General features: G+C 38.7%; 2 protein-coding genes across 15 annotated transcripts in view; one reads left to right on the top strand and one right to left on the bottom strand.

The window, feature by feature from the left end:
• LOC105230432 (amyloid-beta-like protein) overlaps window positions 1-17193 on the bottom strand; it is a 138711-nt gene that overhangs the window by 38385 nt on the left and 83133 nt on the right. For all 14 annotated transcript variants that reach the window (XM_019991840.3, XM_019991829.3, XM_019991834.3 and 11 more), the window contains one exon: window positions 8784-8954. In XM_019991840.3, coding sequence (XP_019847399.2) covers window positions 8784-8810 — 27 coding nt within the window. In that variant the 5' untranslated portion in view covers window positions 8811-8954. The remainder of the gene's footprint in view (window positions 1-8783; window positions 8955-17193) is intronic.
• LOC105230430 (uncharacterized) lies at window positions 1003-3096 on the top strand. The gene is made up of 3 exons (XM_011211188.4): window positions 1003-1163; window positions 1387-1501; window positions 2581-3096. The coding sequence occupies exons 1-3, from the start codon at window positions 1040-1042 to the stop codon at window positions 2750-2752; spliced, it is 411 nt and encodes a 136-aa protein (XP_011209490.2). The 5' UTR covers window positions 1003-1039; the 3' UTR covers window positions 2753-3096.

The following is a 17193-nucleotide window of genomic DNA, read 5'->3' as shown; positions in this document are numbered from 1 at the left end:
CACTACGGCGATAAACTAAAGTGGACAATAATGCGTAAATATGTTAGTATGTCTAAGCGTAAATATATATTTGGAACAGGCTGTCTTGCGAACAATGAATTTTCATTCATAGAATATGCTCAATAAGTGGGCGATCTGTAAACTATGCGCTGAGCAGACGGACTGCGAACGAGGCGAGCAAAAATAAAATAAAATAAAATACAATGAAATAAATATTATTGCAGACAAATAGGAAATATTAATTTACATATATTTATACACTGCATACATATGCATATATATAGAGCATACATACACACTATTTATAGCAGCGAATGCGCACGAGTAGCGAATCAATACATTATCGAAAGCGAGAGAGTGGAGTAGAGCAATAAAAATGAGAATTTATTGCAAATATTTCTAGAAGAATTCAAAAATAAATATGCAATACACAAATATGTGTGTGCAAGAGCGGCGCAACGCAAATTCCAAATCTACAGTATTGATATGGCGTTGCCAAACAAAGCGGCACGATAACCTCTGACCCCGGCCGAGTCGGAATACGCACTCGTGTGTGTGTAAGCGATACGATTGTGCGGCATAAAAGGCAAAATAAATACATGCAAATCAATATAAATGCAAATCAGCAAGACAACGGAGTGAAAAATGAAAATGAAACCGAGCAAAAGTGTACACAGGAAAACATAATAAAAAAATAAATAAAGTAAGTAAAAAATAAAATAATTTTAATAAATAAAATATTGAAAAATACAGAAAAATTAAAAAAAAGAAAAATATATACTACAACAACAAGTGCAAGTTCAGCACTTAAGCTGCAGCAAACAACTCAAAATTGATAAGCCGCCGTACGATAGAGTGTGGCTCTCCAACTAGCAGAGCTATCACGCTTAGTTGCAGAGCTAAAATTGCTTCAGATAAGCAGCATTTAAATCTCAGTTGCGCGCTCTCCTTCCAAGCGTTCTCATTCTAAGCGCTTCGAGCATGGCTTGAGACAGATCAGAGCTTGCGGGCTCAGCTCAGTTCTCAATTTAGTTTCGACATGTTGTGTTCACGACAAAGCGCGTTTTTACAAAGTTTCTTGCTTTTAACCGGTACCTTGGTGTTGTTGCTGCTGTGTAGCAGCACTACTGAGGCATACTCGGGTCTAATAGCGGCCGACCCAGGTGTGTGGAAAATAAATAAAGCAAAATGTCAAAGTTCAAGGAGCAAAAATCAAGTCAAAGAAAATTGAAAAAATATATAGCTATATATTTATAATACAAATTGAAAACAACGCAAAAAAATTTAAAATTTTTTTAAAAATAATGAGTGTTATGTACAAGTGTTTGTGGAATATAGTATATTTTTTAGCAAATTATTTTCACTGCTGAACCCTTTCGTTGTTAGATAACCCGGGCAAATGTATTTATCGCGGCGATGAGCTGAAGCTGGGCGTGAATCTGGGTATTGCGCCGTGTCAGCGCCTCACTTGCAATGAGGACGGCTCCATATTTATTGAGGGGTAAGTGCGCACGTTTATTGAGGAAATTTTTCACAAAATTGAGTTCGCGTCACAACCATTAGTAATTAAATGATAGTTAAAAAATAAAACAAAAAAATAAAAAATAAAAATTAATTGAAAAAAAAATGAATGGATTGAAAAAAAAATTAAAAATTAATTGAAAAAAATAAAAATGAAATAAAATAAATAAATTGAAAAATACAAAAATTAATTGAAATAAAACAAACAAATTGAAAAAAAAAAATTAATTGAAAAAAAAAATTAAATAAAGTAAAAAAAATAAATTGAAAAAAAAAAATTAATTGAAAAATTATCTGCCCAAAATTTCGTGTAGATATCTCGTCAAATGAAGAAGTTTTCGAGCATTTGGTGCCGATCGTTCAGTATAGCAGCTATATGCTTTAATGGTCCGATGTCGAAGGTTTCGACATCTTTGGTGGGGAGTAAAGTACTTGTGTGAATTTTCAGTTCGGTATCTCAAAAGCTAAAGGACTAGTCCGCGGACTTCATAATTCAATTTGATTCATAAAATTTTCTCAAAGTATTTAAAATTTTTTTCATTGGTATTTTTTGATTATAAGTAAAGCTTGTCAACACATTTCCTTTGAATTTCTTATCTTTTATGATGTCATTCGTACACTTAAGTCATATACTCAATTTAATGGATTGCCTTTGGCTATGAAGTCATGGCATAAACTCTTAATTTCTTTAACATTTAACAGAAAATTTTTAAACAGATTTTCTTGGCATGTGAACGGCAATGAGTATATAGGCATATTTATAGAGAAGTATGTACATTTATTTACATATGTATGTATATGCACCAGAAAGTGAGGGAGAAAAGTGCACTTATCACTAATGAAATTAATTAATTGAGTCAATTAAACACACAGGCGACAGACAACTCGATTATTTATTGCGATTTTTCCGCTAACTTTCAATTTTTCTTTGCCGCACATAACCACTTAAATAAATGTATAGTATAAATGCACATGTATAAGTAAATACTTTAGCGTTGCAATAAAGCCGCACAGCCATTAATCTAATTGTCGTTTCATATTTCTTTGCATTTGTTGCAGTTGCGGCCGGTTACGCATTGAGAACTGCAACAACGGCGAGCGCATACATATGGAAAAACCGTTCCCGGAATGCTGCAAGCTGCGCTACAAGTGCAAGAAGCCCGACGGCTCGCCGTACTATATTGAGCGCGATGCCTTCGGCAGCGATCAGCAGAACAAGCTGAAGCGCTGACTGGAGAGCAGCAGCGCGCGCACGAGAGAGAGGGAGCGAGTGGGAGAGCAGGAGGGTGTCGATCAATGATCTTGCACGGCGTGAGAATGTGTGAGACGTGTTGGTGCGCTGAGTGCTTACAAGCGAGATACGGCTGGCGGTTGCGGTTTCGGCTGAACGTTGGAGGTTGTTTGTGCTGATAAGGCTTACTACGGTTCATTTGTGTCGTCTTTCTGATTTAGTTGTATAGATACTATTTGCTTAATCTTAGTACGTAAATATTTTTGTTTGGATTTAATGTGTTATTTTGTATTTTTCGCTTAGATTTAGAAATAAACAAATGTATATTTATTATCAACAACAAAGTTGGCATATAGATTGGCGAGCAGATGGGGGCGAGTAACACGTAAACAACTGTGCTTATTACTGAAATGAAGTCAGATGTACTCGAAAACGTTTGAATATACATTACGAATAGAAAGAACACCGCACTTGTGGCAGTTCTTTGAGGAAGACGCAGTATTGATGTGATAGAAGAATGTTTGTCTTATATTGATTTTCAGACGGACAGCTAATGTTGGATGGGCATCATCACTGAATGGCAGTTTTCTAACTTTTTGGACAAATTTTAAGCACCACAGCACTTGATCTTCAGCAAAAAATAGCCGCAGCTTCGTGTTCTTGCTGTTTTCATCTGGATCATGGAGTCGCAAATCGAACTCTGGCGGCTCCTTCTCTGACCATATACCGACGAGAGAGCTGTGGGTGAGCAAAAGCCGTTGAAGGAGAGAGGCAGTAAGCTTCTTTAACGATGAGTCAAAGCTTGGGGTGAAGGTTGGTGGAGGCGTTTATTGTCGGGAGCTCTCTATCAACTCCGGTTTCAGACTGCCTGGCTATTGCAGTATCTTCCAGGCTGAGGTTGCAGCCATCAAGGTAGCAGAAGATTTGCTACTCCGGAGTGCGTCCTTCTTTAGAGAAGTAACCATTCACTCAGATAGCAGAGCGATGATACTAGCCTTGAACTCATTATTATATCATTAGCAGCGAGCGTCTTTGTGATAAGACTGGTATGGGTGCCAGGCCACAGCGGAAACGCAGGTAATTGCAGAGCTGATGAGCTAGCAAGGAAAGGCACCCTAGAATCATTATCGGTAGAATGGGAAGGGGTCGGTGCCCTTGCATTTCCTTGTGTTCTACTATTGGAAAGCTGGGCCTCGAGTATGCTTGGCCACCGCGGGGCCACTATCGATACTTGCACAGTCGCAAAAACCTTTTGGCTCAAAATTGATCGCAGGAGATCTAGCGATCTCTTTGCCCTCAGTAACATTAGTCTCTCCCTAATTGTGGGGCTTTTAGCAGGTCATTGCTTTATTGGCGTACATGATATAAGATTGGGAATCTTATCAGACGCCATCTGGAGAAGTTGTTTAGAAGAAGATACGGTGGAAACAAGTCAGCACTTCCTTACTTCTTTGTTGACTGTCGCGAGTTTGGGTGGTTAAAACATAGACAATTGGGGACGCATACCTTCAGACATCCTCGAACTGGCGGGTGTTGAAATTAAGCGCCTTTGCAAATTTTTATTGGCTCCTAAGCGTTTTGCTAATCTGTGAGTCCCAACACAGGAGTTCTTATTTTCAATGGCTTCACAAAGGACCACATTTATCAGTCCGAGCGATCTCTGATCAGCCATCTAACCTAGACCAATCCCTCTATTTTTAACTGACTGACTTGAAGAAACGGCTAACGAAACTGGATTTTCCAAAGCTGTTTAGGCTTTTTATTTCATAAGATCAGCACGACCCTAAAATTTGAGGGTGGAATGAAGACTTCCATCTACCTCAAATAACAAGGGCAGGACCTTTTTTTATCACTTTTCTCTCTCCTTTGTTCATTCGAAATGATTGGCAAGTGTAAACAGCCTCCTCAGACCCCAACGACCCACGAGATGATAATTTGCTCAAGCCTCAGCGGCAGCTCGAACATATGACAGCGTGCCTTTGTTTATACAATATTTCGCATTGTAATTATATAATAAGTTATTTTTGATTGAGAACAAGCTGCGCCGCCTCAAAGGATCAGCGTACAGAAGACGGCTTATTTATAGCCAATGTCAATAAGCAAGCAATTTGTTGTTGTTAATATATGCAAGGAGAGAGCGTTATGCCTGCATGCTGACCCATGCGCATTCCGACGCACAAAAGACGAAATTACACGGTGCAGCGAGGCGTATGAGCAACATTGCCGCTTAATTAAATTTATGCAAAATATGAGACAACGCAGCAGCGAATCAGCGCTGTCATGCAGCAACAGAAAGCCATAAAAAGTATGGGTGTGCATGTGTATGGTGTGTGTGTGCGATTATAGTTTTATGCGCTTCAGTTGCAGCGTCCTGCGCCGCTGTGCGTTTGCCAGCGTAATGAAGCGCATCAAATGAGTTGGCGCATTGTCTTCGCTGATGAGGCTATAAAAGCCTACCTCGGCAGCAAGTGAGGCAATTTTGTTGTGTAATTTGAAAACATTTTTTTTTTTGGTTTTTTTTTAATTGTTGCGCGCGGACTTTGCGGTTATAAACGGTGTCAGCAATGAAGGCTGACAGGCAATAAAACAGGCTGACAGGTAAATGTACGAAGAGTTGGGCAATTATGCGAAGAACAATCGTAGACAGCACAGAGAGCGAGTGAGCGGGGGTGTAAGAACAGCAAGCAAGTGGTTGGGTCCGACTGAATGGACATGATTGGACGAGTTGTTTGCGGTTGAAGGCAAGTGAAATTCTGAGAATTCGCCAAGAAGTTGCGGTTAGGATTGTGCGAGCCGCAAATAACTGCTATTAAGCAACACTGAGCTGTGCGGTAAGTAAAGATAGAAGCAAGACATGTAGATAGTTCATGTAACATACTTAGGGAAACGCTGTTGCATAGGCTAACAGGACAATTTTTTGTTGACGGCATGCAAAATAATACTTCCAGAGTTGAGTGAATTAAAGAAGCCCGCAAAGTTCGCATGTGGCGTGGCAAGTGTCGAAAGAGTTTAGCGGTAGGGATGTTTAAAGCACAAAGCTGGCCGTAAACAATTAAAAATGGACTTTCGATGAAACAAAGTTATTCAAAGTATGCCTTAATTGACATCTATTAATTGTGAAAGTTGGTAAGAACAGAAAACTTACGCAGATTCGTTAATATTAACCAGGGATGTAAACAGCGTCAATATGGTCGCCTGAACCCGTCGGAACAACATGTAGTAACGACCTCACAAAACAATGTCGTAATTTAAAAATAAAAATGATGGTGTTCAAATGAGAAATATACGATTTTTGAAAAAATTGTGACTCAGAAGCCGCTTCTCAGTCGATCAAAACGAAAAACCGCTTAAATTCTCGAAATGGTTGCGGAGCAGCAACAGTCCGCCAATGTCAATGCACTTTACGCCCAAACATTTTGCTGACCAAATGTTCAGTATTTTTAATGCTTCATGCGGAGTCAGCATAATTCGTGCAAAAGTTAAATAAATGCAACGCTGAATGTGAGAAAAATGTATGGAAATGTGAAAGAAATGCGCACAAACAACTGCAATTTTTCGTTGATTTTATGCAATAAATTAAATTGCAGCGAAATGTCACGCATACGCCATGGTGGGTTAGCGCACAGACAACTAGCGGGCCAAGGCGGGAGAAGAAGCGAGTCAGCGTGAGAAAAAAGTATATGAATGAGAGGAGAGAAAACTGGCAGAGTGGCACTTGGAAGGGAAGGCAAAACGAATGCGATGGTGAGCGGGAGGAAAAAAGGATTTTACGCTGACTGCAGCGCCTGCAAAAAATGTAGTTAAAATTGAGACAAGTGAAGGATGCGAGTGCCAAGTGCGGCCATTAGTGCGACGGCAGGCGGGTATGACACAAAAAAAGCAAGACTTGAGGCGGTGGGTAAAAAAATCGTTTATAAAAGTTGGCGTGATTGCGAAAAAATGCGCAAAAACATTTTTATTTGTCAAAAAATAAATACGAAAGCACAAAGTCGGACAACAACAACCAAGTATAGTTGAGCTTTAAAACTCTGTGGCGCGCGCGTGCGTCCACAAACGCTTAATAATATGGCCAACACGCCCGAAGCGCATATATTATACAAACACATACATCCAGACAAACACATGTAAGAGGAAGAAGAAGAGCGCGAAGCACGGGAAATGCAAAGCGAGCAGGCACGTGGAGTTAGTCAATATATTAGCACCCTTTTCGCCACCAACGCCGCTATCTGCCACATTTAGGACACACTCCCACTACCAGTACCACTACTGACACACCTTCAAATGTGTGTATATTATATTACAGCCATTAATTTTGTGCGCTGCTAAAGGAAGCAGGCGGAGACAATTTTACATTTGTTCAAAAATTAAATAACACATAATTTGAGTAGTTTGGAACTAGTGTTTTAGGGACTAGTTCGAGAGTAGTTTCAGTCAAAAGTAGTTTTAAACTAGTAACTTAAGAACTAATTCAAAAGTAGTTTAAGTAAAAAATTATAAAACGTTTTAGGGTAAAGAGACAGCTGTTTCTCTCGTCTTGTTCTTCTTTAAGGCGCTCAGATACATTAAATTATAAATGTTTAACAAAATATTACTTTATAATAAATTTGAAATTCAAAGCTTTCGAAGTAATAGCGTGAGTAAATTTTCGAAGCATTCTCAGTTTTCGAAGCTTTGTCTAAATAGTTTTCGGAATATCGAAATTAGTTTTTATTTTCTCACATTTAAAGTTTTCGAAAACTCCGCTGATAACCTCTATTTTTGTAATATTCTAAGTAGATATGTATTATTGAAAATAGTTCGAACATTGAAAAGAATAACACTAGTAAATACTTTAAATTATTGCAAATTTCGAAACAACTAACACAGATTCCGAAGCTTTTTTAAAATATTTTTTTTTTTATCGAACCCGTATTGAAATTTTTCGAAAGTTTGGATTTTTATTTCGCGAAAATTCGGAAGATGACTTTTATGAAATAGTTTTTATTTTCGAACCCGTAATGAAATTTTTCGAAAATTTAGATTTTTATTTTCGAAACTGTAATGAAATTTTTCGAAAATTCGGAAGATGGCTTTTTTGAAATATTTTTTTATATTCGAACCCGTTATGAAATATTTCGAAAATTTGAATTTTTATTTTTCGAATAATTTATATTTTCAAATCCGAAATGAAATGTTTCGAAAATTCGGAAGATAGCTTAGAAATAAGTTTTAATTTCTAACAGAAATAATAACACTTTCAGAAAATTTTTAAGCTAACCAAACTTCGCAATATCGAAAAGTTAAGTCTTTGAAATTAGTGGGAATTGTGATAAGTTCTATATTGGAAAAGTCTTCAAATAACTGGTCTTAATTTTGCAGTATTTCAAACACAAAATACTGTCGTAACCACTCTCTCACTCATAATATCGTATAATACTCAAAGCAGAAGCAAAAACTACTTGCAAACTGCACCAGCGTCAAACTGAATTCGCCAACACATGAACCCATAAAGTGATTTCAGCAATTTTTTCACTCAACTAGCATTGCGTATACATATGCACATACACATATGTATGTATGTCTGTGGAAAGTTGTCTGCTAGGTCCTTACGGTAATTTTTCAAAATCTCCAACTAAGCAATGGCGCAGACAAATAGTCAAACAGCCAAGTGTGGAATGAAATTAGTTTTTTGGCTAGGGTTTCGCCTGGCAATCGATAAGTGGCTTAAGGATGGGTATTATCAGGAATTTGCACAGCAATAAAAATGCAAATGCTGTGTATGTATTTACGAAGGAGTGAACTATCAGCGCAAAGGGTCTGCATTGCTTGTAAATATGTAGAAAAGTAATTTTAATAAATTTTTCTCCGCATCCTTTTGACAGTTGACCCAATTTGCACACCTTTACGAAGCGCACTGGGTTTAGGTGTGGTCTCCGGCGCAGCAGAGTTGTATTTTTGCAATATTTAGGGTACGGTTTGAGCACTAATATCTTGTGCATTTTCATTAAATTTTCATTCTATTTTTGGATTTTTTTCCGAGTTTTTCACTCACCTTTTTGCAGTAGTCCAGTAAGTCCATTTTGTCGCGCAAGCATGTGGCGCCCGATGTCTTCTTATTCAAATCCGTTACCCAGCGTCCCTCTTCGGAGAGGTATTGCGGTTGGAATACTTGGCCAGCTTCGCAGAGCACCGCGATTTGTGGCTCCCAACGCGGTGAGGCGGCCTGAAAACACGCAAGAAAAATCGAAAAAATGTGTTATTGAAAAAAATTATATTTATTGTATAAAAAAACATTTTTAAAATTATGGAAAAAATGATAAATTTAACTTTATAAAACTATTTTTTGCTGTTTTTACAACTTTCACTTTGATATGGCTGATTGCGCCACTCTAACTACGCAAAAGTTGCCTAAGGAAAGAGCGTTTGCTATAAACTTTAATTTCTTTATTCCCACTTTCATTTATTGCCATTTCCCTGCTTTCGCCGCCATTTTGCGGTGCATTCACGCTCCAATTCGAAATCAACATCAATCATACGCCCCGTTGTCCGCTGGCCGTCGCTCGAGTGCCGTGCCATGCCGCCGCACATTTGTCGCACACTTTAGCAGCCAAAGCTAATTTTTAATGCTCACTTTAATAAGCAGAAAAGCCAATTTCGGAACGTGATAACCTAATTTCACATGACCAGCAGCGGCCATTTGCCATTAGCCAGTTAGCCTCCTCAGCGCTCACTTCACTTTGAAAATATTACCGCTGCTGGCTGAGTGACTTGTGGCTTTCAATTTTAGACGTTAAATTTTTTTTGGCGTCCCCACTTTTAAATTTTAATGTGAAAGTGGAAAAAGTAAAATTCCCAAATTTTCGTTGATAACTTCGAAAATGATTTTTATTTTCGAACACGATTTTTTTTGCATCATCAGTTTTAAGTTTTAATATGAAAGTGGAAAAAGTAATGTTTAAAAATTTTCGAAGATAACTTCGAAAATAATGTTTATTTTCGAACACGATTTTTTGGAGTCATGAGTTTTAAATTTTTATATGAAAGTGAAAAAAGTTTTATTTTCAAACGCCACTGCATATTTGTAAAAAATGTTCGATGTTAACTTCGAATTTCGTAATGTCAAAAACGTATGCCTTCGAAAATAGTTCGAGTTTTGAAAAGGGAAAGATCTAAAATTGTTGCTTTGTCTATTTTCTAGCATTTGGCAATATTCTTATAATAACATTGAGTCAATCAACAATTTTTTGGTAGAAACAAGGAATTGTTTATAAAAATTTTAAATACTATTTTACTTAGAAAAAATAAAGAAATAATTTTTTATTTTTGATTTTCCTCCATAAATACGACTTTTTTTAGATACCACCCTTATAAATATTATACAAAATCTGGTATTTTATAAGCAAACTGACATTTTTGGTTTGTTTGCAAGAACATCGTTTTCCACTTTGACCAGTTGAGACGCACTCACTTAATCTAAATCAGAAAAATATGTGAAATATTCATCACCGAAGGCATAATCGAATAAAAATAGCCGAATCAGTGAACCCCAAAAAGGTTAATGCAAACATGCAAAGCCTCGCAAAAAATATTTGTCAAAGTGAAAAAATGCGAAAAATTGCGCGCTCTGACAGTCATCCACTCGCTTTGTTGTTTTTGCTTATTTTTACGCATGCAATTCACTTGCTTAATGCTTGTAAGCACTTCGGCAAGCGTCGTCATGTAGTACACATGAGCACACACTCCCAAACACACGTGGACACGCGCTTTGGCGCAGAGCGTGTGATTGATGACCGTTTAATTGTAGGCAAAAACAAAAACAAAATGAAAAAATACAATTCGAAATCACAGAATAAAAAGCTGCCTGGCAATTAAGCAGTGAGGGAGAGACCAAAGTTGAGTTGTAGACAGGCGGGTATGAGAGTCATAAGGCGAGAGAAAGAGAAGAATCACAGTTTACTAAATTGAAAAGCCGGACAGTACCGCCGATTTTTTGCTTCATGTATGGTTTTTAGTTGGTAACTTGAGTCCAAAATATAATCTAAGACCTTAAAAAGACCATCCAAAGTGTGGAGTTGCTATTTCGAGTCTTTATTAAGTCGACTATGTCGGCTGGTACACCGAAGGTATGACTGCCGAAATGTTTCAGCTTCAGTCTTGCAAAAGGTGGATAATGGCGGAGAAGGTGCTACATAGGCCTATTACCAAGATGATAACGAAGATCCGACACGTTTCCACTGCGATGTGAGCTATAAGTTACATTTCCATGCTCTTTCCAGTGAAGATAAACACTTTTTGACTAAGTACTAAGTTTGAGCGTACATTTTGTAAGCTCAGTGCTAATATCAACGCTTTGCTGTCGGAGTGAATGCTCACCTCCCTGAAAAAAGCTACTCTCTGGAGCAGTAATTCTACTCCTACCTCAATAGCAATCACTTCTACCTGAGAAACGCCACAATAGTGCGGTAACCTAAAGTTAAAGCCCTTGGGAAGAGCTCCTTACAGAAGACTTCCTTCTAACTTTCCCATCTTTGCTTCGACCCTTCCGTGAAAAGGCTCCCTGTGCCTGTTCTTCAGTAACTTTTACCGGTCCACATATCCCTTGTGGGAATGTGAGTGGAGAAACAGCCGCCAGGTGTAGCCTCTATAAGTCAAAGCTTCTAGGAATGCAATTAAGGAAGGAGAGAATTTCAGCGCGGCCCTGTTTGGACTCTTTCGTATACCCAGCTTCTCTGAGATTTACGCGGTCTTAATAATAGTTTCACAGTTAGCGTCTGGGAAGATTTGTCGGCTTACCGCGGGAATAACTTTGTAACTTCAGCCTAAACTCTTCAGACTGTCTTGGTCAATCTTTTTTTTTACCTAAAAAACCTGGAAGTTTTCAGTGCTAGTCATCGTCTTCACCTTTCTCTAAAACAGTTTCCGGTATAGCTAACCGGTTTGCTCCCACTCCCCGAAAAGTTTTTCAAAGCGCAGAGCTTTCCTTCTTTGCCTTCCTGCATTTCATATTTGTGTGGTCTTCGCTCATTAGTTCCACTTCAGTGCTGTATAAATAAGTAATGCTTTAGCTGATTTCGAGGCTTATTTGTTTTTAGCTTATATTTTTTCCTGTTGTTGTTGTTGTCTATTATACTTGTAGCGGCGTGTCCATTTGCATTGTTAATTTGGTCGCATTGTCATACGCAATGCTAATGTGCATTTCTATTAAACACAAATACATATAAAAATAAAGAAGTATGCGCACGTATATGTGTGTGTCTGTGTGTGTGAGTGTTTTAAGCACTTTTGGTTGTTGCATTTGGAGCATATGTATTTTAAAAGCGAATAAACGAATACCGCTATTATTTTGTTTATTGTTTTGATGAGTTTTATTTTTGTTGTTTTTTGTTGTTATTTGTTGTTGTTCACTGCGGATGTGTGTGGCCTTGTAACAGTTTTTGCTTATGAAGAAATTGTTGTTTACAACAAATTTCATGCGTTGCTATTGTGCTGCCATTCAGAAGGCTAAGCGTGAAATAGGCTCACACACGCAGACACACTCACACACAGAAAGGCATCTGAGTGGGTTGGGAAAGCGCTAAAAAGCTGAGAGTGCAGAAAAATAGTACGGAAGACAAATAGAAGACAACAAAACCTGACAATATGACAATTGAAGAAAGAAAACAAAGGAAAATTGCTTGGAAATTCTAATTGGGCAAAACTATATATAAAATGGATGACTTATTATAATTGCGAACAGACTTAATGACACGCATAGAATTCCAAAAAGTATAGTTCTCAGTATTTTCATTCACTTGGCTGCGTGTTGTTGTTAAAATTCTGTCGAGGGAGATCCAGAAAGCCAATCGAAATGAGAGCTGGGGAGAAGACCCAGTGGCGAGGTCTTTGAAGAAATTGTTGGACCTGTCTACTCGTCCGCATGTCTGTACTTCCCACATATACTCCGTTTTTTTAAAACCTGACATTGTACACCCATCCGCTTCTTCCCAAGAAGTTGCACATTTCACCTGAACTGCCGATATCGCATCACTACAGCATATAGCTGGCATACAAACTGAACGATCGGAATCATCAGACAACTTTTTCATTTGACGTTGCGGAGAAATTGTTCAGATCGAGTGACTATAGCATAAATCTGCCTTACGAACTGGCCAATTAAAGTTCTTGTGAGAAAACGTTTGTGCTTGTGAAGAGAATTATAGTTTCGGCTCAAGCGAAGCTAACGATTTTTACAGCATCCTTGCATATTTCATCTTACCTCTCACTGTAAAGCGACTGTTATTATTTTTTTTTTAGTTTTAAGCAGATTAAAATTTTGCGTCACTGTTTTCGCTCATTTACACCGAGTTGTTTGTCGCGCGAACCATGCTCTCACACTATTATTTATACACACCCACGCGCCCAGCAACCGTTTCCAAGTGTTTCTAACTTAGCAACCCACCATTTGGTGCCTCACACACCGCGCTGGTCGCCATCGGCCCACGCAGCGCCCGCATCATCTTTATTTTGTCCACACTTATTATTGTTTGTTTTGTTTTCTAGTTTTCAGCTGCTTAAGCGCGTTGTTTGTTGTTGTCGCGATTACACTGTTGCGGTTAAATAAAGCAGCTGGAATATGAAAAAAAAAACACATTTTTTTGGGGGTTTTTTTGTCATTTGTTTTGGCAACACTAACCGAATTTGCCTGCAGCCGCGTACAACAACACCAACAAGTCAAATAATCAGTGACATTGACGTGGAAATTTGCTTTTGAGTTTGCTGCCAATTCATTGCACATTATTTTGGCATGAAAAAATTAGAAAAAAGTGACCTTTTTCAAAAAAGCTGGTGGGAAGAGAGTGCGTGAAAAGTTGCAACGGCCTATTTACAGACAATAAAATTGCTGTCAAAGGCGGCTGATTTCGCTAATTAAATTTTAAATGAAGCTCGACGCAAGTTTAAGTCTCGAGCATGAAAAACTTAAGCCATCACTATCTAATTTGCTCAAAATGAACAACAAATGTGGACTAGTAACAGTTCACTAACCGACCATAAAGTCTAACATGGTTTTGACGAAACTGGTAGTGAAAGCATAGAAACAAGACATCTCAGCCCGATCTATAAAACTGTTCCCATGTCTCTGTATTAAAGGAAATGAAATATTAATTTTAAAAAAGAATAAAAAGTATTTTTTTTTTTGTTTTTTAGATGGAAGCCGAAAATCACGACAGTCGGCTCTCTGTGTTCCGCATCGGACCCGGATTTTTATCCATCTAAGGAAGGCCAACTCATCTGCATCCTACAAAATTATTTCTTGCTGCTTAAATAACAACAATATCATGGAAAAACGCTCAATATCGAGCTTGAGGGTCTATTAATAAGGTCTTTGAGGAGCGGTTTACTAAAATATTATATAGTTAACATATCTGTCAATTTAATTGCACGCTTAATTGTATAGGAACTTTCTGCCTGTTATGCATTTGGCCCAATTTTCGTGATTCCTCCTCTGCTTCCCTGCCACAGCTTAGGCGCTTAAGCATTTCTAAGCGTCTTTGTCAAGCCACTCAAGTGGATTTCGCCGAGTTCTGTGTTCCTTGTTCTATGTGGGCGCCAAAGCATTAGCTCTCTGCTTGCGCAAATCCACTTTTGTCTGTCCGCGCACTTCGCCAATTCCAATTCAACAAAGAAGATGTTGAAAAGCTAGTGGAAGAGTGCCATTGTTCGGTGGCGTCAAGCCTTGAAACTTTAAGCGGCGAAAAGCAAAAACAACAAATAAAGAATAACGAATTAAATAATAAAAACTAGAAGCGGCACAAGAACCAAAAACAAACAAAAAATAAGTAACAAAGACAAAAAAAAACGAAAACAACAATAAAGAGCGCCGAAAAAAGTTCGCAGAAATCCGTGAAAAAGTGTTGAGAATAACAGCAACTTTGGCGCACTCAAACAACGGCAACAACACAGCAGGCGGCAATCAACAAATACAAAACAAAAACACAAAATACAACAACCAAAAAAGTAGCAGAAGTGATAAAGCAGAAAACTAAAAGTGTGACGGCTGATAGCAGAATTTAGTGATACACGACTCAGCTTCGTAGGGAAAAGTGGCCAGCAAGCGAGATGGTTGGATTGGCTTAGCGAGTGCGTAAGAGTGGATAGCTTAGTGCCCAAAGCCGTCTTGGCCAGCAGCAAAGTGAAAGTGAGAGCAAAAAATTGAAAACGGAAATCGGTTGCTGCCTTAGAAGGAACAAAGGAGTAAAGGGCAAAAGGGTACAAGAAAATGCGCGAGATTCACACCGTTGATAACAGCTGAGCCGTACTTTACGAGACAGCTAAAGTGTGATCAGGTTGTACTATGTACATTGGTTTATGAAGCACTGATAAAGCTACTTTTATTGAACAAAACGAAGTTAGGGCGATAAAAGCAGAAACGGTGGTGGTAGCTGGAGAGAATGGTATAAAGATATAGCAGCTTTGAAACGGCTGACGACACTGCGGATACACTGCAGCAAATTCACAAGTGACGGAGAGGCCGACATGGCAACGAAAAGGTGTCAGAGGCAGCTTAAGAAGAAGACGCAGAAACAGGGTTTGTTGCTGCTACTGGAATAAGAAGTCGGAGTCTACGTAAGGCTGAAAGAATTCGGCCCGATGCCGATGTTGAATGTGAGACCAAGGTTGAAACCGGTGGTAAGGTGACTAAGAGAAAGAGTCAGTTCCAATTGAGACTCAGGACTGAGTTTGCAAAGGAGTCTGTATCAGAAAGGTTAGGAATATAGTAAATTCTCTGATTTCTCTTGAGACCACGAAAAATCGCACTTATCACTTGCAGCAAATTCGCCCGGTTCAGTAAAAATATGACAACCTTGCTTTGGCGGCTGGAAAGCTGGATAGTAGAGCAGAAAGTGTAGATCTTCTTCTTTGCCTCACTGCGTGAGTCCCAATGGGTCAGTGTTCAGTTAGGACACCAATCCGCAGATTAGTTAACCTTTTACGTTCCACTCTGACCCATAAGCGCTTTCTGGTGGTGAGAGTGTGCAACACTTGGGCTGACCCCCAGAATCTCAATGAGGCCGCAGTAACTAAGGATTAGGCAGACGGAGATTGCAAAATGAAAGTTATGATAACAGATCGAGAGTGAAGTAGAACTAATCTGTCGAAAAAAAGCTCAAGACTTCATACTAACAACAGAATTTGACTGAGGGAGGGGATTTGAGGAACTAAGGGTCTAACACTAAAATTGTTCAATTGTGTTCAATCGATAGTAAAGTTCAGATTGAAACATGGTCCAGGATTATAACATTGAAGACTTCTCATTTTTTACAAATATGTAGTAAAATACGGAAGTGACGATAGTTGTATTTGCGCTTCTAGGATACCTTGTATAAATCTATACTACCAGACTTTCTCTATTATTTTTTTGCAGGCTTCGCTCTGCAACACTCCTTGGCCATTCTTCCCGGGTTTAAGCTGTTTCTAAGCGCATACAACAAGTCACTTCCGCTGCGTCCTTTCCAGCCTGCCGCAGCAGGTGGCACACGGCAGCTTCTCAGCAGCCATTAGTGCGTGCGTACTTGCATGCGATATTCAGATGTGTATGTGTGCGTAACATACTAATTTATAATGAAAACAAGCCACGGCCGCAAGACAACGAGGGAACGCGTGCAGCTGACGTGGAAAGGCGCAAAGGTGGCAACGCGAGGAACGTGCGTACGCGTGTGTGTTGTTGGCGCTGCTAGGCAGCTGCGGTTGCTTAGGGGCGGGTGTTGTTGTTGTTGTTTATCTTTTATTTACTTAGCTGTTACATTTACAACTTTTTTTGGATTATTTCCTCGCTGCTTGCTCTCAGCAACACGCCACTTCTACAAGCATTAAATGAGCTTCTGCGGTGTCTTTGTCTGTGTGTGTGTTTCTTGCTTTTTCGGTTTTTTTTTCCTTAACTGAAGTGTATTTTAAGTTATTTTTTATTATTTTTTGCTTTTTTGCTTTAATTTTCGCAATTTTCTTTAAATTTGTTGCTGTTTTTTTATCATGCTATATTTTTTCCAAAGAAACTTTTTGTTGTAATTTTTTTGTTATCTGCTGTTTTTTCATTTTTTCTGCATCACATCACCTTTTCTGCCATAATTTAATATTATTTTGCAATTTTTGTGCGCCTCGTGCTGGTTCTGCTGCTTAACTCCACATGTGGCATGCAAATACGTGATTTATTAACCGTTATATGCATGCATACGCACACATAAGCCTATGTACCTATTATACAGCTGGGGCATGGGCGTATGTGTATGTGTGTCGACATAATTTACTCTGCACGAATGAGCAAACAAACTGCGCAAATAAGCGTGAAAAGGTCGAGTGAATAAGGAAGGCGAAGGGGATGGAGAAGGGGAAGGAAGTGCATTTAGCATAAAAATATTTATAAATAAAAGCGGAAGCGGTGAAATCCATTGGGCCATAGAAAAAATAGTTGCGCTGTATTGATACAT

The sequence above is a fragment of the Bactrocera dorsalis genome, chromosome 4 (genome assembly GCF_023373825.1).
Source record: "Bactrocera dorsalis isolate Fly_Bdor chromosome 4, ASM2337382v1, whole genome shotgun sequence".
Classification (NCBI taxonomy): Eukaryota; Metazoa; Arthropoda; class Insecta; order Diptera; family Tephritidae; genus Bactrocera; species Bactrocera dorsalis.
Note: the sequence above shows the minus strand (reverse complement) of the source record. Positions and strands in the feature narration are given on the sequence as shown.

Bases quoted from the DNA above. Each gene is read 5' to 3' on its own strand.
- LOC105230430 (XM_011211188.4), top strand. From the start codon at position 1,040: ATGTTGTGTTCACGACAAAGCGCGTTTTTACAAAGTTTCTTGCTTTTA. The intron at 1,164-1,386 runs GTGTGTGGAAAA...TTTCGTTGTTAG, and splicing joins TCTAATAGCGGCCGACCCAG to ATAACCCGGGCAAATGTATT. The intron at 1,502-2,580 runs GTAAGTGCGCAC...CATTTGTTGCAG, and splicing joins GGCTCCATATTTATTGAGGG to TTGCGGCCGGTTACGCATTG.